This window comes from Ursus americanus, chromosome 16 (assembly GCF_024610735.1).
Source record: "Ursus americanus isolate L20-20 chromosome 16, mUrsAme1.1.p, whole genome shotgun sequence".
Taxonomy (NCBI): domain Eukaryota; kingdom Metazoa; phylum Chordata; class Mammalia; order Carnivora; family Ursidae; genus Ursus; species Ursus americanus.
In genome coordinates this window covers 59,581,112-59,608,637 of record NC_142142.1, presented here as the reverse complement: position 1 = coordinate 59,608,637, position 27,526 = coordinate 59,581,112, and the positions used below count along the sequence as shown (strand labels likewise).

Here is a 27,526-nt window from a genome sequence, read left to right as displayed (position 1 = left end):
AGTCTTGGGAGCTATTCTCCTGTCCAATCTGTACAGAAAGGATTCATTTTTGGAATGAAAGCTGTGTTGTAGTAAAGAAATAAAATTGATGGGAATCTGAAAAGTTTACAACTTTCCAAACAAATTAGGTAATAAATAGTTAGCCAACGGCTAAAATATGTGTTTCCTTAGCCAAATAGCATCAGATCTTAAGTGTGACAGGGGCGCCTGGGTGGCACAGCGGTTAAGCGTGATCCTTCAGCTCAGGGCGTGATCCCGGCGTTATGGGATCGAGCCCCACATCAGGCTCCTCCGCTAGGAGCCTGCTTCTTCCTCTCCCACTCCCCCTGCTTGTGTTCCCTCTCTCGCTGGTTGTCTCTATCTCTGTCAAATAAATAAATAAAATCTTTAAAAAAAAAAAAAAGATTTTAAGTGTGACAGAAATTAGTGCATCATACATCCACAATGTGGCTTTTACAGTAACATATGGCAGACTTAACAGCACTCACAAAGAAGCAATCCTAATGGGTTTATATTTCTGGAGGATAATAGCATGGGATTAGGTCTATGTTTGTTTAAAAGAGAATTTCTAGCTATACTGTTTCACAGAAGATCAACACACGAGGTCACCAAGTACATTGGAATTGCACTGGTACCCAGTCTAACCTCCATCAAAACACAACGGTCCTCATAAATAGTCCCCTTTCCTCTACTTCAACACCACCCACGATGAGGAGCTCCTGAAGCTTGCTCCCCCAACAGTATCTCTAGTAATCACAAAGTTCCTTCCTTCTTCCACTGAGGCAAAATCTATAACTTTAGTCCACTGGTTCTATTCTGTCCTCTGCTCTCCCCCACAGACATCCTTTAAAGCACCTGAAAATAGCTCACATGCTCTCCTTTGTCTTCCCATCTTGTTTCCAAAGAACTAATTCAAAATGCATTAAAGGCAGCTCAAAAGAACTATTTTAAATAGATAGGAAAGGCAAGAGTACACTAGAAAGAAGAGAGAGTAGGTGGGATCTGGAAGGACATTACAAGTTATGATGGGGAAGGAAGCAGGTGAGCAGCAGAGATAGAGGAGGTCTGCTTCCGAAAAGAGGAGCTGACGTGAGATGCCTTTATGCCGGGCTTGGGGTCTTGCACGTACGTGCGCTCCAACTTGGGGAAATAGAGGTTTGTATTTATTCCTCCACACTACATACACTTCAAACTGTTTTTCGATATCGTATTTGATTTGCCCTGCTCCATCCACATTTTTCATACTCAGCTCTCCTTGGATCATGCATACATAAGATGTTAGGCTGGGTAGGGAAGCAATTTAGGGCTGTGGGCGGGGGGGGAAATAGTACCGATGGCACATGTAGGGATTGAATGCATAACCACCGCCTCTCCTGCATCACGGGTGAGGCCACCCTGGGAAGGGATGGGGGGAGCACCCCAAGCACAGCGACCATTCACATGTGTTACCATCTTGACATGAACCTGACAGAACCCTGAGCTCTCTTCACCATGTTCCACAAACAGAACGCAAGGGAAAACCTGACTCACGCAAGAATTAACAAAAATGGTCATCTTCTTAAATCAAGAGAGGAGACCATATACACCGAGTTCTTCCATTATCGTAAGCAAACCCGCAATCTGTTTGGATTCATGGTTTATTTGGTGAAAGGGTTATGTTCTTACGACTTCTTTCACCCCTACAACAGAGCTGTGTTCATTCTTTGTGTCCCCCAGTTTTTGTATACACCCACACAGTTGGATTCATACATACACCAAAACAGTTCGTTTTGGCTTTTTTCTTTTCGTGTAATATTTTCTCTCTAGCAGAGGCAGGAGGTCATTGTAGCGGTCAGCTCTTATCTGAGTCTTGCTCTGGAAATTGCCTTCAGCTGAAGAAAGCTTTCTGGCCCTCTGGCCCGTCCCCTCTCCAGGGCAGCGTGTCTCCAAAGACGGTTATGTCGGAGGTGAGCTGGAATACACAGCTGAGGCTTCCTTGCCTCCTGGAGGGTGGTTCTGGAAAGCTGAGCCGAGACCTTGGCTGTGACTGCACGTGCACACCAGCTCCACCACCCCGACCCCCACTCTGTTTTCTTCACAGCCTCACAAGGGGAGACGCAGAAGATACAAACATGTGCTACCTAACTTTCAGAAAGAAGGACGACCCGTCGGTGGAGCTGTGAGCCACATAGCATTTCTCGCAGGACCTGAAACCTAATGAACTTTGCCTGGTTGGGTCATTGATCCCGAGGGATCCTGAGCACAAATCTTCATCAGAGCCTGTTTCCTGGGGAACCAGAGCTACAACATCATCACAAACAGTCCCCCATGCTATAGCATAACCCTACCATGTCGCTCTCATTGCAACAGCTGTGCAATGGGCTTGGAAGCAGATTTATCATATTTTAACTGACCATTTCCTCATAGTTAGACTGTGGGTTGGTGCCAATATTTTGCCATTATGAAGAGCATTCAATAAACACCATCAAGCCATTATTTAATGTTTTTACTTCCTGAATTATTTCTTTACAAAAATCTCAAGCGTGGGCCATTACTAAGAACATCTGAAGGTTACAGTCTACGGATACTAAAGCTTTATAGATTATAACATTGGACACCTAAGTCTAATATTAAGATATACTAAGAAATCGGGGTAGACTATTTTCTATATTATAGTATCTTTTTTTTTTTAAGATTTTATTTATTTATTCGACAGAGACAGAGACAGCCAGCGAGAGAGGGAACACAAGCAGGGGGAGTGGGAGAGGAAGAAGCAGACTCCCAGCTGAGGAGCCTGATGTGGGGCTCGATCCCATAACGCTGGGATCACGCCCTGAGCCGAAGGCAGACGCTTAACCGCTGTGCCACCCAGGCACCCCTATATTATAGTATCTTGACCCAAGACTCAGAAGAGGATGCTTCAGAGGCCCAAAGAGAAAAAGAGAACAGACTGGTCTACAATTAACTTACGTAGCATTCTACTACCCTTGGCTGAGCAAATCAGAACTTACACAATGTACCCAGTGGGCAATAAATATTTGTTCAATACATGTATGAATGAATAAATGAATATTTAGATTGCTTGGTATTTTTAACTGACATATAAGGGGGTTCATCAATAGAGAAATGTAGATAGTGCAAAAAACATGGACTGGATACTGAGAAGCCTTTGGCTTTAAGTTCTTGTTCCCATTCCAAAGCCAAAGTGACGGTGGTATTAACAGTGACAGCCTGTGTGGGTATGTGTTAGATCTTCTTTTATGTACTAATTAGCAGAGGGACCAAAGAGGAAAATTTAAGAAGGAATAAAATAAAGTAATAGCTAATAAAAGCACCCTGTCAAGCAAAAAACAGTAAGCCACATTTGTTACTATCACAATAGGTCACATACCATCAATTCATGGAAAGGAGGGCCAGAGACTGGAAGATCTTAGTGAAAATCCAACTCACTATATTTGGGGCAGATGGGAACGAAGAGGCCAAGTTGAACATGGCACATCTACTGACGTGCACTGGCAGATTCTACAAACATAGTGTAAGAATTTCGTCCTGTTCTAGTCTCTTAAGATGTCCCAGTGAGAATCATTTCCCAAATCAGGCAGGTCTCATCAGTGCCTCGCGAACGTGCCCTGCTCATGCATCCCATGTCCTGTCACCGGGGTCACCAAGAAAGAGCAGAGAAGCACAAAGAAGAGGACACGCCACTCCTTAGGGAGGGGAGGGGAGGAAAAACCACGTGATGTAGGAGACACAGAAGGAATAAAAGAGCAGCAAAGGCTTATTCTTACAGATATCTTAATAAGCAGTTTAGGGGCTCTTCGACCCAAAGGAGATGTAACACAAAAACGTCTGAATTCAGAGCTCTTCTTTTTCCCATAAATGTTTATCACTTCCCCACCACTCCTTAACTCCTAAAGAAAACAAAAGTTATATGAGAAATCTTTCTTAATATTTGAAAGCAAACAAAAAATGCATTATCCAAAGGTCAACCAAATGCAGTAGTTCACAGGAAGAAGATATTACAGAGCTGTAAGATCTCAAATTTCTCCTCAACGAAAGATGTCACGTTCTTTTCAAAGCACTTCTTTAGTGCACTGTAGAAAAAGTCATAATCAAAAGAAAAAAAAAAGCCAATACTGGCTTTTCTCTCTCCGTCCCATTCCCAGGACTTGCCAGAATACTGCTATTTCCTTTCCAGCCTCCAGAAGGATGTCAACGGTCAACATAGTTTGTTTTTTCTATCCCACTGACAATGAAGTGGTTGGCCTGGTGCCGTAAAAGGCAATAGATTTTTTTTTTTAAAGCTGTGTGACCATGGCAACCTTGTTCTAAGTGCAAATCTCACAATGTGGGAGATCTTTTAAAACAGACAGTGAACCAATAAACTTAACTTCTGCTGTCTACAGAACCTATGCTGTAGTAAAGCTTGCTCACCTCCCTATTTCACTTACCAGAACTATCCAAATACTTGGGTAAATAACACAAGAAGGAAGCCAAGAGCAGGCCAGCTCCTCCGTGGTAACTCTACCCCACAGGTCCCTCCCATTTTCCCTCCATACTCACATGGAGACAGGACACTGGTTTGTGAGTACTACTGTTACCTGGATTTCCGCCTCCCACCAGCCCATCATCTAATTAAAACCTGTCCCCCCTAGGGATCAAGACTGTGAGAATTTAACAGCATGAAAATGTGTGTGTGGGTGTTGGGTGGGAGGGGATGGTTAAGAAGACCCAAGAAAACATGAAATGACAGGTATCTGCCTCATAAGTTTGCTTATGATCCTAAACAAGTTTCACACTTGGGAATAAATCACTACATTTTATAAGAGTACACTTCTATACAACAATTAAGATGTTTAAAGAATTAAATGGATATATATTTAATATGGATACAGTTTTCAGAAAGTATTCCATGTGTCCAACAATAAAGAAAATGAGCATCTACAGTCATGAATTTAAACAACTGGGCCATGGGAATCGTAACCATAGATAGTTATGGTCACAGGATTTTCCACCACCTTCTAAATAGTTCACTTTAAACTCCTAGTCACTCTACTTAAACATTCAACAGCTACTTAGTGTGATGTCCTGCTTCAGGTGAAAATTCTGTTTCACGGTCTACACTGCCAGAGAGAGAGACAGAAAGCACTGTTGCTAAATAGAGAAACACTTGTATAGCACAGGCAATAGTATCTAATGACTGATGACAGACTGTGAAAAATAATTTACCCTGAGTATTTAAAATGTCAGGGAAGCAATCAAAAAAATCACAGTCTACAGAAGAGATTATGTCAATGATAGATGAGGCTTTTGAATTCAGTTGAAGTATTTGGGAAGTCCAGAAATGTCATAAGAGTAAAAGGATTACAAGAAGAAAGGAGTATGTCCTGGTGTAGATGTCATTTGCTAAAGCACCGGGAGAGTACGTAACAAGCCATACAAGCAGTTAGCACTTTCATCATTTTCATTGTTTGGAAACGGATGCTCTCATTCTTGAATATTTTTCTATGTGGGAAAACAATAAAATGATCTGGGATTCAGAGGCATGAATCACCCATTCTGCTCTCAATTCTCTGCAATATTAGATCAACAGAGTGGGATTATGTTCAGATAACTATTCTAATTTCATCTTCAAGGTCCTTATCTTAGGACTACATCAGGTTAATAAGTAAGACCACAAAAGTTGAGGAAATACCTTCCATAGACAGGCTTCCATGTGGACACTGATTATACATATAAAATTTGGTGCTTGTATGGCTGATATTAGAAAAAACAGAACACACTGAAATATGAAAATAGACTATAAGCTCTTAACTCATTCATGTGTTTTAGTTTAGGTTTGGATTTTTTTTTAATTGGAACTACAACCAAATAGAAATAGAAAGTCCCTTTGGACTTATCTATCTTAATTATAATTTTATTCCACAGCTTTTGGAAATATTTTATTTTGATAGGATTTCAAACTTAGAGAAAAGCTGCAAGAATAGTCCCAAAACTCCTATATTCTTTTAACAAGATTCGCCAATTTGTTAACAATTTATCCCATTTTATTCTCATTCTCTCCCTCCCAGCCCCTCTCTCTCTCTTCTCTCGCTCTCTCTCACACACGCACACAATTTGACAGTAAATGGCACATATCCACCCCTTTTCCCCTAAATATTTCAGTGTGTATTTCCTAACAAGGAAACTCCTGTACATAACTACAGTACAATTTCATTTTTTATTTCTTTAAGATTTGAAGGAGAGAGAGAGTCCACGCACATGGGATGGAGGGGGCAGAGGGAGAAGCAGACTCCCCACTGAGCAGGGAGCCCCACACAGAGCTCGATCTCAGGACACCAGGATCATGACCTGAGGCGAAGGCAAACACGGTCACTGACTGAGCCACCCGGATGCCCACCACAGAACAATTGTAAAGATGAGGAAATATAACTTTGGTACAGTCCACATTCCAATTTTATTTATTGTCCCTATAATGTTCTCTACAGCTACCTCCTAGTACAGGATCCAATACAGGATTATTCACTGAATTTGTCTTGTGTCTTTAGTTTTCCTTCCTCTGGAACAATTCCTCAGTCTTTGTCCTTCAAGCACTATTTACAGACACCTACCCTTCCCAGCCGCCTGGCTTGTTGGGGTGGTTACAAAAGATTAAGCACAGCACCCAACCACCAGGCACCCGCAGTCCAGGGGAAGAGGAGGATGTGCCGAGATAAGGAAGCACACATGAGATGTGCTAAAAGGCAGAAGGATAAGCTGGGTTCCTCCCTTCTTACCAGTTCAAAACCTCTGCTCTCCAGATCCCCCCCCCTTTTTTCCTATCTCAATAGGAAAATACTTCCATAGCCAGAATCGTCATTAGCAAAGGTTATTTGTAAGACGTCTTTTAGTTCAAGGAGTTGGCCAAAGTCATACAGAGCACTATACTGCAGTTTACAGTCACACACCTGCACTGCACATGTGTGCACACACACGTTGATTTGGGGTTTTTTCATTTTTGTTCTTGTTTTTTTAAGAAACGGACGGTTCTTTTAAATAGATGTGTTAAAATTACTATTTTCATCGGAAACCGGGGATGTACTGTATGGTGACTAACATAATAAAAAAACATTAAAAGAATAAAATGAAATTACTATTTTCAAAAACAAAAAATGTGACATGGTAAGAAGAACGAGGTTTCTTTTTCTATAGTTGCAAAAGCTATATTCAAATCCAACCTCAATCATTTATTAGCTAAGGGATCTTGGGTAAGTCACTTACAATGTGTGCTTTAATGATTTCATCTGTAAAATGGGATGATACTAGTCAACTGTAGAGTTTAAAGTTCATAAAAACTTCCTCTATTTTTTTATGTTGTTAAACAGTAAAGCACTGTATAATTTATGTATGTGTGTATACACATGGGTGTCTACAGATACGCTCTAGTACGTACATAGGTGTATATGGGTATTTGTGCGTGGAGAGACAGAATGAGTAGAAGAAAGCCTAAGGCTGCATTTGATTTATGATTTTTTTTTCTAATGGGGTTCCCCCTATTACCACACAGAAGAGTTTTGAACTCCAAATTTCTCAGCCTATTTGGGGGTGATGTTCCCACTTTTCCTGGAATGGCTGTTTTCCAATGGCCACACACAAGCAGCCTTTCATTCTGCTCACTCAGTAGAGAAGTTCTAGTCCTCACATCATCTGGTCTGGCCACAAGCTTCCTAAGACGGACGGTGCCAGGCGAGCAGAGATCATGTTTACCTTCATCACGGTCTGATCTCTAGAAGCCTCACAGGCACGGCAGAGAGTACCCACCCAGTATCTGTGGCATGGGGACACCCGCTGGGACCGCTTCCTGCCCAAATACTAGGACACAGCATCACTGCCTCCTTCTCGAGGTGATGGCTACTGAGACATGAGTGGAGAAACCTGAACTTTTATCACCCTCCTCTACTTTAGGGTAAAAGATTAAAAAAAAAAAAAAAAGTTCATTCCTGAAACTTTGAATCCAGAAATATTATTGAAACCCTCTAGTCACAGAGAAATTCTATTAGAATTGTTTAAATGAATTAAAAACTATCATTATGAGCATATTAATAATTTAAGCCCTTCCCACCCTCTTGTACATTCCATGGTCTTGTTTCTCAGCACGTATCACTCTGAAGGTACTGTTTTTGTTAACTGGGTGTTTCTGTAGTCCGTCTCCCCACTTCGTTTTCCTCCTGATCGCCAGCACCTAGAATGGGACCTAAAAATTCGCACTGATGCAACAAAATACTTGCAAACTCGTGCATAAGACAAACATTTTCTACAATGTTCTATACACATCTCTGGATTAGTAAACCCTTTCCTGTAGTTCAACAACAAGACAGTTTGGCCCAGCTCAAATACCAATGATCACGGAGAATCTTAAACAAGTTTTATAGATTCGCAACAAATTAGAGTCTCCTGATTAATCTGCCATCTAAAATAAGCTTAAGCCAGACACGAAAGCAGAAAATAACGACAAATTAAGAGAAGCGAATTTTTAAATGCTTGGCAGGTTTGCACTGTTTCTTTTCGTGAATATGTAGGACCAAGAATCAGAACAATGAAGAAAAGGTGTGAAAGCAAACCCGCAAACAGATCAATGCAGAACAGTGTGGTGTACCAGACGCACAGACAAGTAAAAGGTGTCAGACACTGCAGGAGGTACCCAGATTCGGGAGCAACAGAAGGAAAAGTCGAAAATGGATGGCAATCGGGGGGCACCTCCAGTCAAAATGTTTCTGGGCACCAGTGGCTCGGCCAGTAATGCCTGAGAATCAGGATCATCTGTCACTGCGTTCTGCTGCTTCTGGGGCTGAAATCCCTCCCGGTCTCTTCTTTGTGACGACCCTACGATGATTCTGCTCTATGAAAGCTCACAGACAAGAGTAAATTTCTGCTTCCCATGGCAGCTGCGAACTCACTCTCCTGCCCACTCAATCTCCCCCTAGGCCCACTCTGTCCTCTGGTGATTATTAGGATTTCTGGCCCTAGTATGATGGGAGAGAAAAAGGTTACTAAAGCTGGCATTTACTAAACCTACAATTTCTGACATTGGATGAACAACATACCACACGCTTTGCAAAGCTAATGATGTAGGATGAAGAAAGGGAGAACTGACCCTTAACTCATATGCACATTGACACAGAGACAGGAGAACAATCGGGGAAAAAAACAGGGTATCATCAACGTGCGATGCAAATGGGGCAGTGGAAGCCAGCAGCCCTCAGCATCAAAGAGATCTGGCAAAGAGATAAAGGGAAAAAAGAAAGCAAGCTTGACTAGAGCAGAGAGCATCTAGCAGGAGGCATTAAACCTTTACCTGGAAGACAAAGGACAGAGAATGGAAGCAGCGCCCGGTTCCTGTTTAGGGTTCAGAAGCAGAATTCAAAGTCCTAAAGAGAAACAGAATAAGTGAGAAGAACCGAGTGGTGTACAAGGCCGCAACCACTCTCAGAGAGAAGACAGAAAGAGACACCCAGATCCTAGAACCTCGGCTAGCAGAAACGTAACTTGGTATCCAAGTCCCTATGAATTCAACAAAGTGTCCTAATAAGCACACTTGCCCAGGAGCAGGGTTAGCCTTGGAATTAAAGGATCAAGACATAGCTGCACACAAGAACTCTCTGGGGAGCCGATTCTTAAACATACAAATTCCTGGTCCCCATCCTAGATGAGTCAGAGTATCTGGTGTTTACAGAGTATATAGTTTACAGAGTATCAGAGTCTGCAGGCCGGTTTCTTTGTTGTGTTTTTTGTTTTTGTTGTTTTTTGGTTAATGTCTCCAGATGACCCTACTGTGCCATCACTACAGGAATCCACTGTTTTAGACTCTGGAGTAGAAATAATCGCTTCTGGGATTAGGATTCAAATTAATAATGCAAAACACATCCCCCTAACAAAGACAAAAGTATAAATTCATAAATGTTAAAATAAAAATACTTTCAGAGTTGGCTTTTCCTCTTTGTTTCCTCATTAGCTCTGGACAATGTTCAATCTTGGCCGGTGTGTAGGAGTCAGGAATGACCCCAGTGCCCTTGCTCGTGAGCATCACATCTGCTTTTTCTTCAACGGACTAATAGTGCTCTGTTGGCTTCTTTTTGCATCTGTCACTAACGCGTCCCTTACTTCAAGTAACACTCTATCCATACGCCATCATGATTCATCTCTTCCATGGGGAAATCACCACCGCGGTTCTTCTGACTCCCATTTTCCATGTGGTAAGTAAAGCCCAATCCTCCAGTCCCCAACCACTTTTCCCCCAAGGACCCACCCCAACCAGATCTGGATGGTAACACTGGTGGCCAACAGCTACATGCTGCCCACAAGGGCTACAATAAAATCCATGTCTATCACAGGGGGCTGGTATTTCCAGGTATACATCTTCTCTCTCCACACAGGGAAATTACCATTTCTTCTTTCAAAGTTAAGACCAGAGTTGGTCAAAATAGAGGAAAAAGCCAGGATACACCAGAAATTGGAATTCTGGGCTCCATCATGCTACCTCTGAAATGGATCTCCTATCACTCGACCTATCATTAGGGGTAACGGAATTAGGCAAAAAGGACTCTAAGCACCTATAAAAAATCATCTGTGATCCAGAATCCTCCCTAGATCCCCACATGGAAAACAAAACGTATGGGCATCTCTAACTGGGCAGGCTCACAAACAACAATCCAGAGAGACTAATACTTTTGGTTTTTAAAAATAGACTAACAGTGAGATAATGAACGGAATGTACCATACATAAAAAGCTTTAATTTGAGTAACATTTTTATCGTGACTCATAAAACTCTACTCACCAAATTAATTTCAATAACTCATGGAAATACTGTCAGGAACACCTAACACTGACTCAAGATCTGAACTCAAGGCAGTAAGAATGACAACTTCTCCAGCATAGAACCTAGGATGTTTGAATTTCATTCTAATCTTACTTCTCAGTAATTTTCAGGATAATTAAAGGGCATGTTATCAAATTGTATAGTTGAGTCAGAGTTCTGTAGCAAAGTGCAATGAAAACAGAACATAAGGTACTAAAAAATTAAAAAAAAAAAAAAGGTAGACCTACAGGTCTGATGAATAAAAGTCATCATATAGAAAGGAAAAAGCGATGGCAGAAGGGGAGGTGGTGTGTACATTCGGGTGAAAAGGCTCCGAACACAGTATTTAGATTAAAAAAAAAGGAACTGTGCCAAATCACGATGAAATGGGTTCAAGGATGGCAACAAAAATGGGCTCTGAGTCTGACATAGGCAATGCTATGGGCGCGCACTCCTCTCTCACACACAGTAAGGAAAGAATAAGCTTCTAACTCAGAGGAACAACAAAAATAGCCATTACTCTTTTCTCAGAGAGGCAGTGGAGGGGTCAGTCAACAATGCCACAGATTTTCACGTGGGAGCCTCACAATCTTGCGGCCGTCCCCACGCACTAACAGGGTGACCCTCTGCAACCAGCTGACATCTGTGCTTCCATTTCTTCTATGCCAAGTCAGACCCAACTTGTTCCCATGTTAGGAATGTTGTAGACACTAACTGGAAGTGATACTATCTCCTGAGAAGAGTAATGGGAGATTGTTTAAGAGGCTTGAGAAACCTGCTTCTGAGAATGACCGATGAATAGGAGGTTTAGTTAAGAAAATTACTCACTGGCCATAGCTAGTGTTGAAGAGAATTCAAACTACAGCCCTCTGGGGGCTGGGAACACGTAAGATGTTAAGACTGCCTGTGGGCATCTTCAGTTTGGAACAGCTCCAACAAACAGGATTACAAATGATGGCACTTAAATTTACCCCCAAATTCCTAAAATTTCTAACTAACTCTGTTCCAGGGACTTATCTTTACCAAACCAAACATAAAGATTCTACCTATTAGTACCATGGACAATTTCTGCCCTGATTAAGAATTTTTCAAGCAATGTGTTGTGTCCATTCAGTCATAAGATCTTGGAAAAGGGTGACAAAGCAAGAAAACAAAATTCTTAACTCTCCTTTGTATATGTTGAAATTCTAAGAAGACAGACAGCAGGTGTTATTTATTAAAGTTTCAAGGGAAAAGGCACATCAATTAGAAGGACTAAAATTTTAAAAACAGAAAAAACTTGACAATACCGATTTCTGGATAGGATGAAGAACAAACGGTACAAGCACTTTGGAAGACATCTCAGTAGTTCCTCGCAAAGCTAATAGACCCAGTGTAGTGATCACACTCCTGGTATTGACCTAATTCAAAAGCTTAAGTCTGCATAAAAACCTGCAGTTGGATGTTTACAGGAGGCTTATTCATAATTGCCAAAAACAGAAGCAACTAAGCCATCCTTCAGTAGATGAATGGATAAGCCAACTGTGGTATATACGTATGATGAAATACTATTCAAAGATCAAAAAGGAATCGACTATCAAGCCACACAAAGTCGTGTCTTCATCCTAAAATGCCTACTGCTAAGCAAAAAAAAAAAAAAAAAAGCCAATGTCAAAAGGTTAAATATTGTGTGATTCCATTTATAGGACATTCTGAAAAAGACAAAACTACAGGGAGGCAAACAGATCCATATTTGCCAGGGCTTTGATGCAAAGAGGAAGGCAGGGTTGAATGGGTGAAGCATAGGAGACTTTTTTTTTTTTTTAAGGACCCTTCAATATTCCATAGGATACTGCAATGGTAGATACATGACATTATGCATTGATCAATACTCAGAACTTTCCAGCACAAAAAGTAAACCTTAATGTATGCAAATTAAATATATACTTCTTATATTTATATATTAATATATACATTTATATAAATACATTATATACTGTTATATAATTTATATTTATATATATTTTAGGATACCACAGAATCACAGGACAGATTTAAGTATGTGATAACAGAATGTTACTGTATTATGCGCGGAGTTAAGATGGCGGAGGAGTAGGGGACCCCTTTTTCAGCCGGTCCTCCGAGTCGAGCTGGATAGGTACCAGACCAGCCTAAATAACCACGGAATCAGCCTGAGACGCAGGATGATGCATCTGGATCTCTACAAATGAACATCTCCAGCGCTGAGTATTGAGGTACGAAGAGGGGAGCTGTAAACTGTGCACAGATATCAGAAGATAAACGGAACGGGGAGGGAGCCGCCGCGTTTGGGCTCCGGGAAGCGGCAGCCACCTGCACGGGGGAGCGGGCGGACTCGCGGTCGGCACCCGCGAAACAGCAGACTGAGACCCTGAACCGGGTGCGCGCGCCACCAGGCTTCTCACGGAACTCCGGAATCGAGGTGTGCTCACGGGGCATAGACTGAGACCGGGAGACCCGGGAGCGTGCCGGCGGCCGGTGGCTGGCGGCATTAGAAACACAAAGGACAGAGACGCGCCGGCCCTGGAAGTGAGGGCAGGGACGCGGGGTTGGTGCGCACATCCCGGGACACTGCAGAGTTGAGCAGCACCAACAGTAACAGAGTTAAAGTGGCCAGAACATCAGTGGAGAACGGGCCGCAATCCCTCTGTTCTGCGACAATGCAGCCTCTGCTGCTCTGACCCTCAGAAGAGGCATAGCCGGCCGCCAGGGAAAGCCGCCAGAGAACAAAAGCCTGGAAATACCGGCTCAGAGAGTGCCCATCCCCATCCTCCTTCGCAGGGGACACGGAGACTCTAACCAAACAGGGCTGCCTGAGTATCGGCGCGGCAGGCCCCTCCCCCAGAACACAGAAGGCAGGCTGAAAAATCAAGAAGCCCACAACCCGAGGCGCCTGGGTGGCGCAGTCATTGAGCGCCTGCCTTCGGCTTAGGGCGTGATCCCGGCGTTCCGGAAAGGAGTCCCTCATCGGGCTCCTCCGCTGGGAGCCTGCTTCTTCCTCTCCCACTCCCCTGCTTCTGTTCGTTCTTGCTGACTGTCTGTCTCCCTCTCTCAGATAAGTAAATAAATAAAATCTTTAAAGAAGAAGCCCACATCTCTAAGATCCCTATAAAACAAGGGGCACGGCCTGGGACCCAGTCAATAATTTGGGCTCTGGAAAACCCCACAACCTCTCCTCATCAGAATGACAAGAAGGAGAAGCCCCCCCCTCCCCCGGCAAAGAAAAGACAGTGAGTCTGTGGCCTCTGCCACAGAAGTAACGGATATGGATGTAACCAAATTATCAGAAATGGAATTCAGAGTAACAATGGTCAAGATGATGAGTAGACTTGAAAAAAGTATTAAGGAAAATGTTACTGAGAATATAGAATCCCTAAGGACAGAAATGAGAGTGAATTTGACAGAAATTAAAAATTCTATGAGCCAAATGCAGGCAAAACTAGAGGCTCTGACGGCCAGGGTCACCGAAGCAGAGGAAAGGGTTAGTGAATTGGAGGATGGGTTAATAGAGGAAAAAATAAAAATAGAAGATGGTCTTAAAAAAATCCACGCCCACGAATGTTGGCTATGGGAGATTACTGACTCAACGAAACGATCCAATGTTAGAATCATCGGCATCCCCGAGGGGGTGGAGAAAAACAGAGGTGTAGAAGAGATATTTGAACAAATTGTAGCTGAAAACTTCCCTAATCTAGCAAGGGAAACAAAAATTCCTGTCCAAGAGGCAGAGAGGACCCCTCCCAAGCTCAACCATGACAAACCTACACCACGTCACGTCATAGAGCATTTCGCAAATATTAGATCCAAGGATACAGTATTGAAAGTGGCCAGGGCAAAGAAATTTCTCACGTACCAAGGCAAAGGCATCAGAATTACGTCAGACCTGTCTACACAGACCTGGAATGAAAGAAAGGGTTGGGGGAGCATTTTTAAAGCTCTTTCAGAGAAAAACATGCAGCCAAGGATCCTTTATCCAGCAAGGCTGTCATTCAGAATTGATGGAGAAATAAAGACATTTCAGAATCGACAGTCACTAGCCAATTTTGTAACCACGAAACCAGCCCTACAGGAGGTATTACGGGGGGGTTCTATAAAAGTAAAAAGGCCCCAAGAGTGATACAAAACAGAAAGTCACAGCCAATACAAACAAAGACTTTACTGACAACATGGCAGAATTAAAAGCATATCTCTCAGTACTCAGTCTTAATATTAATGGTTTAAATTCTTGCTTAAACGCCACAGGGTTGCAGATTGGATAAAAAGAAATGACCCATTCATTTGCTGTCTACAAGAGACTCATTTCGAACCCAAAGATGCATTCAGACTGAGAGTAAGGGGATGGAGTACCATCTTTCACACAAATGGACCTCAAAAGAAAGCTGGGGTAGCAATTCTTATATCAGATAAACTGGATTTTAAACTACAGACTATAGTTAGAGATGCAGAAGGGCACTATATTATTCTTAAAGGAAGTATTCAACAAGTGGATATGACAATTATAAATATATATGCCCCCAACAGGGGAGCAGCAAGATACACAAGCCAACTCTTAACCAGAATAAAGAGACATATAAATAAAAATACATTAATAGTAGGGGACCTCAACACTCCACTCTCAGAAACAGACAGAACACCCTGGCAAAAACTAAGCAAAGAATCAAAGGCTTTGAATGCCATACTCGACGAGTTGGACCTCTTAGATATATATAGAACACTACACCCCAGAACCAAAGAATACTCATTCTATTCTAATGCCCATGGAACATTCTCAAGAATAGACCATGTTCTGGGACACAAAACAGATCTCAGCCGATACCAAAAGATTGAAATTATCCCCTGCATATTCTCAGACCACAACGCTCTGAAACTGGAACTCAACCACAAGGAAAAATTTGGAAGAAACTCAAACACTTGGAGACTAAGAACCATCCTGCTCAGGAATGACTCGATAAACCAGGAAATCAAAAAATCAATTTAAACAATTTATGGAGACCAACGAGAATGAAAACACAACGGTCCAAAACCTATGGGATACTGCAAAGGCAGTCCTAAGGGGGAAATACATAGCCATCCAAGCCTCACTCAAAAGAATAGAAAAATCTAAAATGCAGTTTTTATATTCTCACCTCAAGAAGCTGAAACAGCAACAGAGGGACAGGCCTAATCCACGCATGAGGAAGCAGTTGACCAAAATTAGAGCTGAAATCAATCAAGCAGAAACCAGAAGTACAGTAGAGCAGATCAACAGGACTAGAAGCTGGTTCTTGGAGAGAATCAATAAAATTGACAGACCACTGGCAAGACTTATCCAAAAGAAAAGAGAAAGGACCCAGATTATTAAAATTATGAATGAAAAAGGAGAGGTCACGACGAACACCATTGAAATTGGAAGAATTATTAGAAATTTTTATCAACAGCTATATGCCAATAAACTAAGCAATCTGGAAGAGATGGAATCCTTCCTGGAAACCTATAAACTACCAAGATTGAAACAGGAAGAAATTGATTTCTTAAACAGGCCAATTAATTATGAAGAAATTGAGTCAGTGATAAACAACCTTCCAAATAACAAAACTCCAGGCCCGGACGGTTTTCCTGGGGAATTCTACCAAACATTCAAAGAAGAAATAATACCTATTCTCCTAAAGCTATTTCAAAAAATAGAAACAGAAGGAAAGCTACCAAACTCATTCTATGAGGCCAATATTACCTTGATCCCCAAACCAGGCAAAGACCCCCTCAAAAAGGAGAATTACAAACCGATTTCCCTAATGAATATGGACGCCAAAATCCTCAACAAGATACTTGCTAATAGAATCCAACAGTTCACTAAAAGGATTATCCACCACAATCAAGTGGGATTCATACCTGGGATGCAAGCGTGGTTCAATATTCGCAAATCAATCAGCGTGATACATCATATCAACAAGAAAAGACTCAGGAACCATATGATCCTCTCAATTGATGCAGAAAAAGCATTTGACAAAATACAGCATCCTTTCCTGATTAAAACCCTTCAGAGTGTAGGAATAGAAGGTACATTTCTCAATCTCATAAAAGCCATCTATGAAAAGCCTACTGCAAATATTATTCTCAATGGGGAAAAGCTGGAAGCCTTTCCCTTAAGATCAGGAACACGACAAGGATGCCCACTCTCGCCACTATTATTCAACATAGTACTAGAAGTCCTTGCAACAGCCATCAGACAACAAAAAGGGATCAAAGGTATTCAAATCGGCAAAGAAGAAGTCAAAATGTCTCTCTTCGCAGATGACATGATACTCTATTTGGAAAACCCAAAAGAAGCCACTCCCAAACTATTAGAAGTTATAGAGCAATTCAGTAACGTGGCGGGATACAAAATCAATGCTCAGAAATCAGTTGCATTTCTGTACACGAATAACGAGAACGAAGAAAGAGAAATTAGAGAATCCATCCCATTTACAATAGCACCAAAAACCATACGTTACCTTGGAATTAACTTAACCAGAGACGTAAAGGACCTTTATTCTAGAAACTATAAATCACTCTTAAAAGACATTGAGGAAGACATAAAAAGATGGAAAGATACTCCATGCTCATGGATCGGAAGAATTAACATAGTTAAAATGTCCATGCTACCCAGAGCAATCTACACTTTCAATGCTATCCCGATCAAAATACCGAGAACGTTTTTCAAAGAACTGGAACAAATAGTCCTTAAATTTGTATGGAACCAGAAAAGACTCCGAATCTCCAAGGAACTGTTGAAAAGGAAAAACAAAGCTGGGGGCATCACAATGCCGGATTTCGAGTTGTACTACAAAGCTGTGATCACAAAGACAGCATGGTACTGGCACAAAAACAGACACATAGACCAATGGAACAGAATAGAGAGCCCAGAAATGGACCCTCAGCTCTTTGGGCAACTAATATTTGATAAAGCAGGAAAAAACATCCGGTGGGAAAAAGACAGTCTCTTCAATAAATGGTGCTGGGAAAATTGGACAGCTACATGCAAGAGAATGAAACTTGACCACTATCTCACACCATACACAAAAATAAACTCCAAATGGATGAAAGACCTCGATGTGAGACAGGAATCCATCAAAATTCTAGAGGAGAACATAGGCAGCAACCTCTACGACATCGGCCAAAGCAACCTTTTTCATGATACATCCCCAAAGGCAAGAGACACAAAAGATAAAATGAATTTATGGGACTTCATCAAGATTAAAAGTTTCTGCACAGCCAAGGAAACAGTCAGAAAAACTAAGAGGCAGCCCACGGAATGGGAGAAGATATTTGCAAATGACACTACAGATAAAGGACTGGTATCCAAGATCTACAAAGAACTTCTCAAACTCAATACACGAGAAACAAACAAATCAAAAAATGGGCAGAAGATATGAACAGACACTTTTCCAATGAAGACATACAAATGGCTAACAGACACATGAAAAAATGTTCAAAATCATTAGCCATCAAGGAAATTCAAATCAAAACCACACTGAGATACCACCTTACGCCAGTTAGAATGGCAAAAATAGACAAGGCAAGAAACAACAATTGTTGGAGAGGATGTGGAGAAAGGGGATCCCTCCTACATTGTTGGTGGGAATGCAAGTTGGTACAGCCACTCTGGAAAACAGTGTGGAGGTCCCTTAAAAAGTTAAAAATTGAGCTACCCTATGATCCAGCCATTGCACTACTGGGTGTTTACCCCAAAGATACAGACGTAGTGAAGAGAAGGGCCATATGCACCCCAATGTTCATAGCAGCATTGTCCACAATAGCTAAATCGTGGAAGGAGCCGAGATGCCCTTCAACAGATGACTGGATTAAGAAGTTGTGGTCCATATATACAATGGAATATTACTCAGCTATCAGAAAGAACGAGTTCTCAACATTTGCTACAACATGGACGGCACTGGAGGAGATAATGCTAAGTGAAATAAGTCAAGCAGAGAAAAACAACTATCATATGATTTCTCTCATCTATGGAACATAAGAACTAGAATGATCGGTAGGGGAAGAAAGGGATAAAAACAGGGGGGGTAATCAGAAGGGGGAATGAAACATGAGAGACTATGGACTATGAGAAACAAACTGAGGACTACAGAGGGGAGGGGGGTGGGGGAATGGGATAGGCCGGTGATGGGTAGTAAGGAGGGCACATATTGCATGGTGCACTGGGTGTTATACACAACTAATGAATCATCGAGCCTTACATCGAAAACCGGGGATGTACTGTATGGTGACTAACATAATATAATAAAAAATCATTATAAAAAAAAAAAAGAATGTTACTGTATTATGAATGTATGAAAAACACCTCACTGGAGGTGGCAGAGGAGAAAGGTGCTGACCTAAGTAACACTGGAAGTGAGTGGAGTCCCTAAAACTCCATACGTAACTTCATATTCCAAAAATGGACATTAACGCTGTATTCCAGTTGATAAAATCTTTTCCCGTGGGCGTACGTATTAACAAATCTGAAACAACTCTACATGCACACTGCAATCCAGCTATTAAGTGGACTGCTGGGATGGCTAATGAGAGCCAAGTTTCTCACTGGTGTAGTAGGAGGTTACAGACAAGCAAGGGGGCAAAGTTAGAATGATCGCTACAGTCGGATCATTATGGATGCACATTTAGCAAAATGTAGTTACAGATGAACACAGGCAGAAATACTTACAGATAAGCATATATACGTGAGTTATATACACATACGTATTTCCCTGCTCTGTCAGCTGAGAGGTCTTGGAAACGAGAATACCCCAATAGCAATAGTACTCCTGGCACCCAGATTTTGGGTTGTAACACCATTCTCCAATAAAAGGAACCATGACTCCTTGGATAAAGAGCTGATTCTAAGACTGGAACAGAAGATACACAAGATGAACCTCGAGCATCTTGTAGGCTAGAAAGCGAAGAAATGTTCCACACACACACACACACACACACACACACACACACACATGTCAAAGGACATGGCAGACAACTCCAAGACCTGACCAGTACTCCTCAAAACTGTCAAGGTCATCAGAAACAAGGAAAATCTGAGCAACTGTCACAGATAAGAGGAGTCTAAGGAGATATGACAGTAACAGTCTGAGGAATTTAGGATGTGAGAAGTTGCCCTCCCATGCAAAGAAGAAGTGCCAGATGGAGTTGGTTGTGATGGGGAGACAATGCAATAGAGATAAACAAAGACGACAAAAAAAATTTTTAAAAAGGAACAAAAAGGACAATTGGGAAAAGGCTGGTCATAAGATTCAGAAAAAAAATGCTCCTGAAATAAAAGGAATCATCTATGGGAGGAGAGAATGCATTTCACGTCTCTGTTCTCAACATACTTCCATCTTCTAAAACGGATCTGCACAAGTGAGGTTCCATTTTTATGGAAGTGTTTATTTTACACATGCTGGAGCCAGCGTCCCCCCTGAGCAGTCTCATTCCTTCTCAGACCTACCTGCCCGAGCTAATCACGTCAGGCAAAGTATGCAAGCAGAGAACAGAGAACGGAAGTTCTTTCTAATTTACATAGACCTGCTCCTCAAGACTTTGGTTAGGAATTAAATTGTGTTACTAATTCATGTTATTAAATGAGATACTGTAACAACTTTCTTAATGAGACAGTGTGACAGTCTTCCTAAACTTTAATAGGCAACATCCGTTTAAAAAAAAAAAATGGCATGAGAAACACAACCTTTAGGCTTTGAACCCCGCCAGTGAGGTCTAACATATTAAGCCAGCTAAATACCAAGGTGAGCCTGCAATCGTAGCCAACAGAACTGGCATATTGTTTACAACAGCTTAACTGTGAAACCTTGTTTGTGTCCTGAGGACAAACACATCACCCCTCATTTGCACTGTCAACACGTGAAATCTAAAGGAAAATACTATTTCTAAACTGAAAAAGATCCAAAGTACGAAGAAACTGCGCTCTCCTTGGTACCAGCGAGAAATGTTTTGGATACTCCCTGTCGCACAGAAGCAAATATCCCAGGTACACTTTCGAACAGTAATGAACTAAGTCAAATACGCACAGTTCACAGACCCAGCGAGACTTGTGCAATTGGCAAGAGAGAGGGGATAGAAAGTGCGTCTCTGTCCAAGGACTGTCTGGAAGGCAGCATGAAGCACTGGAAAGAACAAGAGGTTTGGAATCACACTGACCTGGGTTTAAATCCTGCTTCTGTGGCTCCTCCCAGCAGACAAAGAAACCTAACAAGTTAACATCCCAAAGTATCCATCTCCTCACCCACGAAGTGAGCAATATAGACCTCCCAGGGCTGATGCAAGTTTCATTCTGTGCATATCCAATACTAAGAGCAAACACTTGTGTAATATTTGTTATTTCTCAGGCTGCCTTAAGTACTTTGTATAAATTAAATTATTTCGTCTTCCTAACAACCAAAGGAGGTAAGTAGCTATATTATAACCATCTTACAAAGTGAGAAATGTGAAGTATGGGAAAGATTAAGTAATCCGTTCCAATCCATACAACCACTAAGTAGCTAAGCTGCAAATTCAACCCAAATACTCTGGCTCATTTTTGCTCTGAACCACTACTATATTATAATACCATTATTAAATCAATCAATAAATCGAGTCTCCGCCAAACACCCTAACTCTAATTCATTTCATAAAGATACTGACATGATTTACTTTTAGTAAAAGAGAAAGAATCGGTTATCAAGTTACAGCAGCAAGAATTATATTAGAATGTATCTGTTGCTATTGATTTCAATTCATCAATGAAAATATTAAGTGGTTATTGTACCAACTGGTTCTCCAAGATTCTAAATACATTAATCCTATAATTGTTTAGTGAATGGGAGTATGTGTAAGAGTTATTCCAAGAAAACCCCCAAAGTAATCTTAACCCTAAGTAAGGCTAACTAATCCTTTGCAGTTTTATGGTCATTTAGAAGGCTGCTAAATGCACATTCCAAATCACAATATAAACCAGAAAGCACATACAAGTTAACCTATAAACAACAAATTATTGCTTATAAAAACACCAAAAATCTCTATATCTGCTAATAATTCTGGAATGACATCCGCCGTACAGGGAGCTCTGCATTCCAAGTATTTTGGAGTCCCTGATGCCAGAAAGAAGCCTCGAGGTCCAAGCCCCGAAGGCCAGATCCTCCATCCTCATTAGCACTCTCCCAACGAGTATCACCATGACATCGCTCCTGATTCTGACTTGAGACATGCTAAGGTTTTTTTGGATACAATAAAGCCCCACTCTCCCATTAGACCTTTAAAAGAGAGAAAAGTTGGATGAATACTCTTTCACCGTTCATGTCCTTGCGAGTATTTGGAGAGAAAATGCACTTGGCAAAAGCAGCAGGCAACTACACTTTGCAAATACTCATTAAGTAACTGCTGTTCCTGCAACAGCAACCCCGAGTTTGCTCTCCATCCCCAGTAAGTGAATTACCCAGAGCACTCAGATCTGATTTCTAGCCTGCTGGGCAAGGACCTTTCTCCTACACCATCTCCTCCGTCCTACAGCACCAGACAGATGCTCTCCAACCGCCACACCCACAACTCCTTCAACAGAAGTCAAACTGGCCAGAACTGAAATGGCCCCACCAAGTACAGGACCAAACTTAAGGCCACGTTAACATCTTTTTTGCTATCTCCAAGTCTAAAAGGGGGCCACGGGAAGGCATTGCTCCAAGCTGATTAAGGCCCTTGTCACCCTGCCTATTTAGGGAGACACACCATTGATGCCCTTCTGAACAGAGAGGGTTACTTTGTTGCAAGGAAACAACCGAGCGCACACAAGTAGTTTGGGGTCTGTCCTTCTGTTGATAAGAAAAAGCCAAAAGAAAACAACTCAAATGACCGAAACCTTCACTGATTTTGCAGTGCATTATATAAGAAAGCTACGCAATTTACTGTCCTCCCTTAACTCTCCCTCCCCCGTCTCTGTCCCCCAACATCACCTACGTCCAAGCCACAGGACCAGGAGCTAACACTTCAGCAACAAACACGGAAACACGATATTGATGCTTTAATGCTTTTTCATAGATACTCCCTTGCACCATTCAAGCATTTCGATATCCAAGAAAATACTCAGTGTCACACCTAAGAATATAAATACATTTTACTACTTTTAATTGGAGCTAAAAATGGGCTTTGCAGATTACGACTGGAAAAGCCATAATTTTTCAGGCAACTAAAATTAGATCATTTTGGTGAGCAGAAGATGTATTCCAAATAAAGCAGTAAATTTCACACAGAAAGCCTCCAGCAGGGAGGGCAGAGTTCGCAGCTATCTTTCCCTGTATAGTCTTTCCCAGAGTTTAAAAGCCTCTTTGGAGAATGGTCCTACATCACCAAAGGGACAGCCGGAACGCCAAAACAAGGCGAATAGCGGACCCTGAGAAGTCTGTACTTAATATCCCTAATTTGTAAATGAGAAGACAAAAAAATAGCAACAACCAGTTTCTAAGCCAAAAAAAAAAGGGGGGGGGGAAATAAATGGAAACATGTTGATCTGGAAACAATTCTGTCCCGTTACCAGTAGGGGCATGAACCGCTCCATAACACACATGCGTTTGCGGGGAGTCCTAGGGAGAAAGCAACAGAAGAAATGCAGGACAGAGGCCAAGCTGGTTTTCTGCAGCAAGATTCCTCCCACTCTCAGGTCCTTCTTTTCATTGCAGGCCAACCACTCAGTGCAAACTTCAACCTAGAAAGCCAGCATTTGATCAAACCCTGTAGCGGAATACATACTAAGCTGATAGCTAAGGTCATCTTGAAAGAAGAAAAACTGACTTCCTAGTCCTAGCTCCTGATGTAAGGACTTTCGATCTTTCTTGATAATAAGTGTAAGTAACATACAGATGAGTGAACACACGCATTTCTCATCTCTACCACAACCTCCTTGTTAAGAAGGGGAGAGAAGGATGCATTCCCCCATCCCAATCCACCCGTATTCTAACAATGCATCCCAAAGGCAAGGACTGTAAACCATACTGTTGGAAAGTCGCCCTCTGGTATCCACCTAGAAGGATTCTCTGACCCTGGTTGAGACGCTCTCGTCTCATGCCAAACTCCCTCACTCAAAAGATGGCCTCCTTTCTTGTGTCGTGCTTTTCCGCTCATGGAGGTGACCTCATAAATGACTGCACAAGGGAATGTAAACGTCCTTTAACAAGAGGAAATCTGAGCAAGCCGAGATCAATCATGGTTCAGCAACTTGTTGAAAACAAAGCTTTCATGGACTCTGACCAGGAAAGCTCTTACCTTTGTCCTCTGGCAGTCTACACTGCAAGGGTCATGAAACACCATTACTCAGGAGACAACGGATAACGCCCAGGCACATCATCGCCTGTCTGGCCCACGCTAGTCTCTGCGCAACAGATGGCAGACCTTTCGTTTTATTCTTCAGAAATTTATGTTCTACAAGATTATGCTTTTTACATTTTAAGAACGATGCGTTATTACTAAGGGGAAAATAAAATCTAATGTCTCGGGGCACCTGGGTGGCTCAGTTGGTTAAATAATTTTCAAGAATTGTCCATCAGTTTGGCTTTGGCTCAGGTCATAATCCTGGAGTCCCAGGGTACAGCCTCACGTCAGGCTCCCAGCTCAGCGGGGTCTGCTTCTCCCTCTTCTCCTCCCCCTGGCTCATGTTCTTTCTCATTCTCTAATAAATAAATAAAAATCTTTAAAAAAAATCTAATCTCTCTCACCTCTTAAAACCACTCTTTCCCTAATATCATCAGATAGCACTCTGCCTGCCACTCTCTTGTCTAGACAAACTCAGTATTTATGAAACCCAAACCCTGCTGTAGAGTCACCTTCTAAACCATAAGCACCTAACTTAAAACCACTCTTCCCCTAATACCATCAGGCAGCAAGCACCCTGCACGCGCTCTTCTCACTACTTGATCTGCTACTCCAGGCAGCTCCAGGCCACAGAGCTGTGCTGGGCCAACAGTGCCCCCTGGGGGTTGCCTCATCCAACAGTCGGACCTACAGTTTGTGGGACTTGAGCACAACCAGGTACGAGCCAGTGCGGATGCCTTTAACACCCTCCTAGATTTATCGTGAACATGTCCCACCCCTTCTCATTGGCAAGGTGGGGAGCATAAGGCAAGGAGATGTGAGGCGCAGTGAAATATTTACAAACTGAGGAAGTCAAAAACCGCTTTTCAAAATAGTAAACCTGTCCGCCAAGATGCTCGTGCACCCCTTCATGGGGCATCATCTTAACCCACCAGGTCTCAAGAGAAATGAATGTTACTTTGGTAAATTATCCTTACTTGATAAAGTTAGCAACCTTATTCTGGTCCTCTTTTTTTTTTTTCCAAAACTGATGGACAATTCTTGGAAAAAAATCAGAAAACTGTGAACAGCTCTTGGGTAATGCCGAGCCCCATGCCCCATTTATTCTCATTCCTCTTCTTCTGTGATAATTAAGTTCACTCAGGTAGAAGGACATCCCTGCAGTTGCAGTAAGACTAAGGTAAGTAAAACCTTGGGCTTCCTCCTTTTCACTGTCCATCACTCCTTTGCTTGTATTATAGACAAACCAGCCCTCACAAAAGGTCCATTTTTTTTGAAGATTTTATGTATTTATTTGAGAGAAAGAGTGAGCACAAGCAGGGGGAACAGCAGGGAGAGGGAGAAGCAGACTCCCCCTGAGCAGGAAGCCCGATGTGGCACTTGATCCCAGGACCCGGAGATCGTGACCTGAGCCAAAGACAGACACTTCACTGACTGAACCATGTAGGCATCCCAAAGTCCATGTTCTTAATAGAATATTTTGTGTTTACCCAGAATGAAAGTATTATCAATGGGTAGATATTATCAAGGCTCCAGTGTAAAAGCCAAATCTACCTCTGGGAGTCAAGTATGTTTAGAAAAATCTGCTAGACTCATGGTTTGAGGTCACCTGGAATCTGTAGGAGGGACTCCAAGGTCTCCCAAGAAAGCACTTACTCTGAGGGGAAAAGAAAATCAGGCAAACAAGTTTGCCCAGTCTTCGTCATCGGACCCTGAGGGAAAGGGGATTCTGAGGTCTACCCGGAGCCGGTCACTAAGATTTGTTTTTCCCTACCAACCCTCCACAGATTCCTGTCTGAGTAATAAGGAAAAGGGGGGAATTCCCCCCAAAACTGAAAAAGTTTGTTGATTTTTTTTTTTTTTAACTAAAAACTCACGCAAGACATTAGGGCAAAAAATACCCCTGCTAGGCTATGTAGTCTGCACACAACGCAACGTAACTCGCACACCAGGAACATCAGGCAGTAAGCTAGCGCAGCTTCTAACACCACCCCTCAGCCACCTCGGGAACACCCAGCAACCGTCCTGCTGTCGTGAACACTAGGATCTTCAAGACGGACGACGGACGGGCACACACACACACACACACGGACAAAGACCTCAGTAGATGACCTGCCCGGCTGCCTCTGAGCTGCCGAGTCCGCTGTGAGAAGGTACGAGCCCCCCTCGCCCTCCCGCTCCAACCACGGCCTCTCACCAACAGCAGAGCGATAGTAATTTTAGAAATCCTAACATATTAGAAATCATGGGCTCGGAAAGGAAGATCCCCAACTTAAGTCGAGTGTAAGAGCCAGAAAAATATGGATCACAGGAGGCTAAAACCAACATACGAATTCCAGGTCTCCCTGGGGTGTGAGTATTCTTATCGTTACGTGTTTCAACCTCCAAGTCAGTGGCAGGAGTGTCATCCGCACTTAAACAACCCCAGGATTGTCAAAACTAAACCACTTGAAGACAAGGTCTTCGTCTTCATTTGCCTTCGCCTCTAAACCTCCCGTTAGTAGAAAACGAAACGTTTATACCTTACTTTCCCCCTTCCCCTCATTCTCTCACCCATATTAATATATAGTTAATATACCGAGTATATTAGCAGTGCACTGAAGAATTCCTGAGACGTCTTCAATTTCCTCTTTGTTGGAATGGTCTGCATAGGAGCATCTGTTGGAGATATTGTGGAAATTCCTTTCTGCATCCCTGTAACTAAGAAGAAAACAAAATTAGCATACGGAGACCACTTTTAAACCATCTGCGAATGCACTTGTCTACGTACACACAAGCACACGCGGTCTGTGCCCCGGTGTAATCGCATTTTAAAATAACCGCAGGTTTTAGACTCCATTTCTGGCATAAGGCACCGCTAACATCAGCATTAGCGGTGTGGACCGGGAACCGGAGGCCGTCATTAATAAGGAAGCCGTGTGTGAAAAAACATAAATGAGGAGAACCAGAAGATCCCTCAGTTTCCACCGCGAGGGTTTCCTTGAGCAAAGAGCATGATTCACGGTACTTACTTGGTGCACGGGCGCGGTGTTAAAAGTCAACACGTCTTAACCTCCAGCACTGCCAAGAAGATAGGAATGTGGCGCATGGGTGACAAACTCACTAAGGAAGCATTTGGAGTCCGACAGAACTTGAATATGGTTTTACCACTGTCTATCTCAGACTCGGGGCAGGTGACCTGCTCTCTGTGGGTCTAACTTGCCTCCCTCATAAAATGGAGATCCCCCCGCCCCCCCCCCCCCCCGCCATGAGTTCTTGAGAGGACAGAATGAAGAAATGCCTGTGTCATCAGGTGTTGCCTGGAACTTCTCTAGCTGCCTCCGGATTGGAACTAAGGCACCAACGCTAAAAATACTAGGGACCTAAGGCTCCCGCGTTCCCCAAGAGTAGCCGTTTCA

General features: G+C 42.4%; 1 protein-coding gene across 1 annotated transcript in view; it reads right to left on the bottom strand.

Moving 5' to 3' along the window:
- GUCY1A2 (guanylate cyclase 1 soluble subunit alpha 2) overlaps positions 1-27,526 on the bottom strand; it is a 318,781-nt gene that overhangs the window by 253,267 nt on the left and 37,988 nt on the right. The window contains exon 3 of the mRNA XM_045797680.2: positions 26,707-26,828. Within this exon, the coding sequence (XP_045653636.1) occupies positions 26,707-26,828 (122 nt within the window). The remainder of the gene's footprint in view (positions 1-26,706; positions 26,829-27,526) is intronic.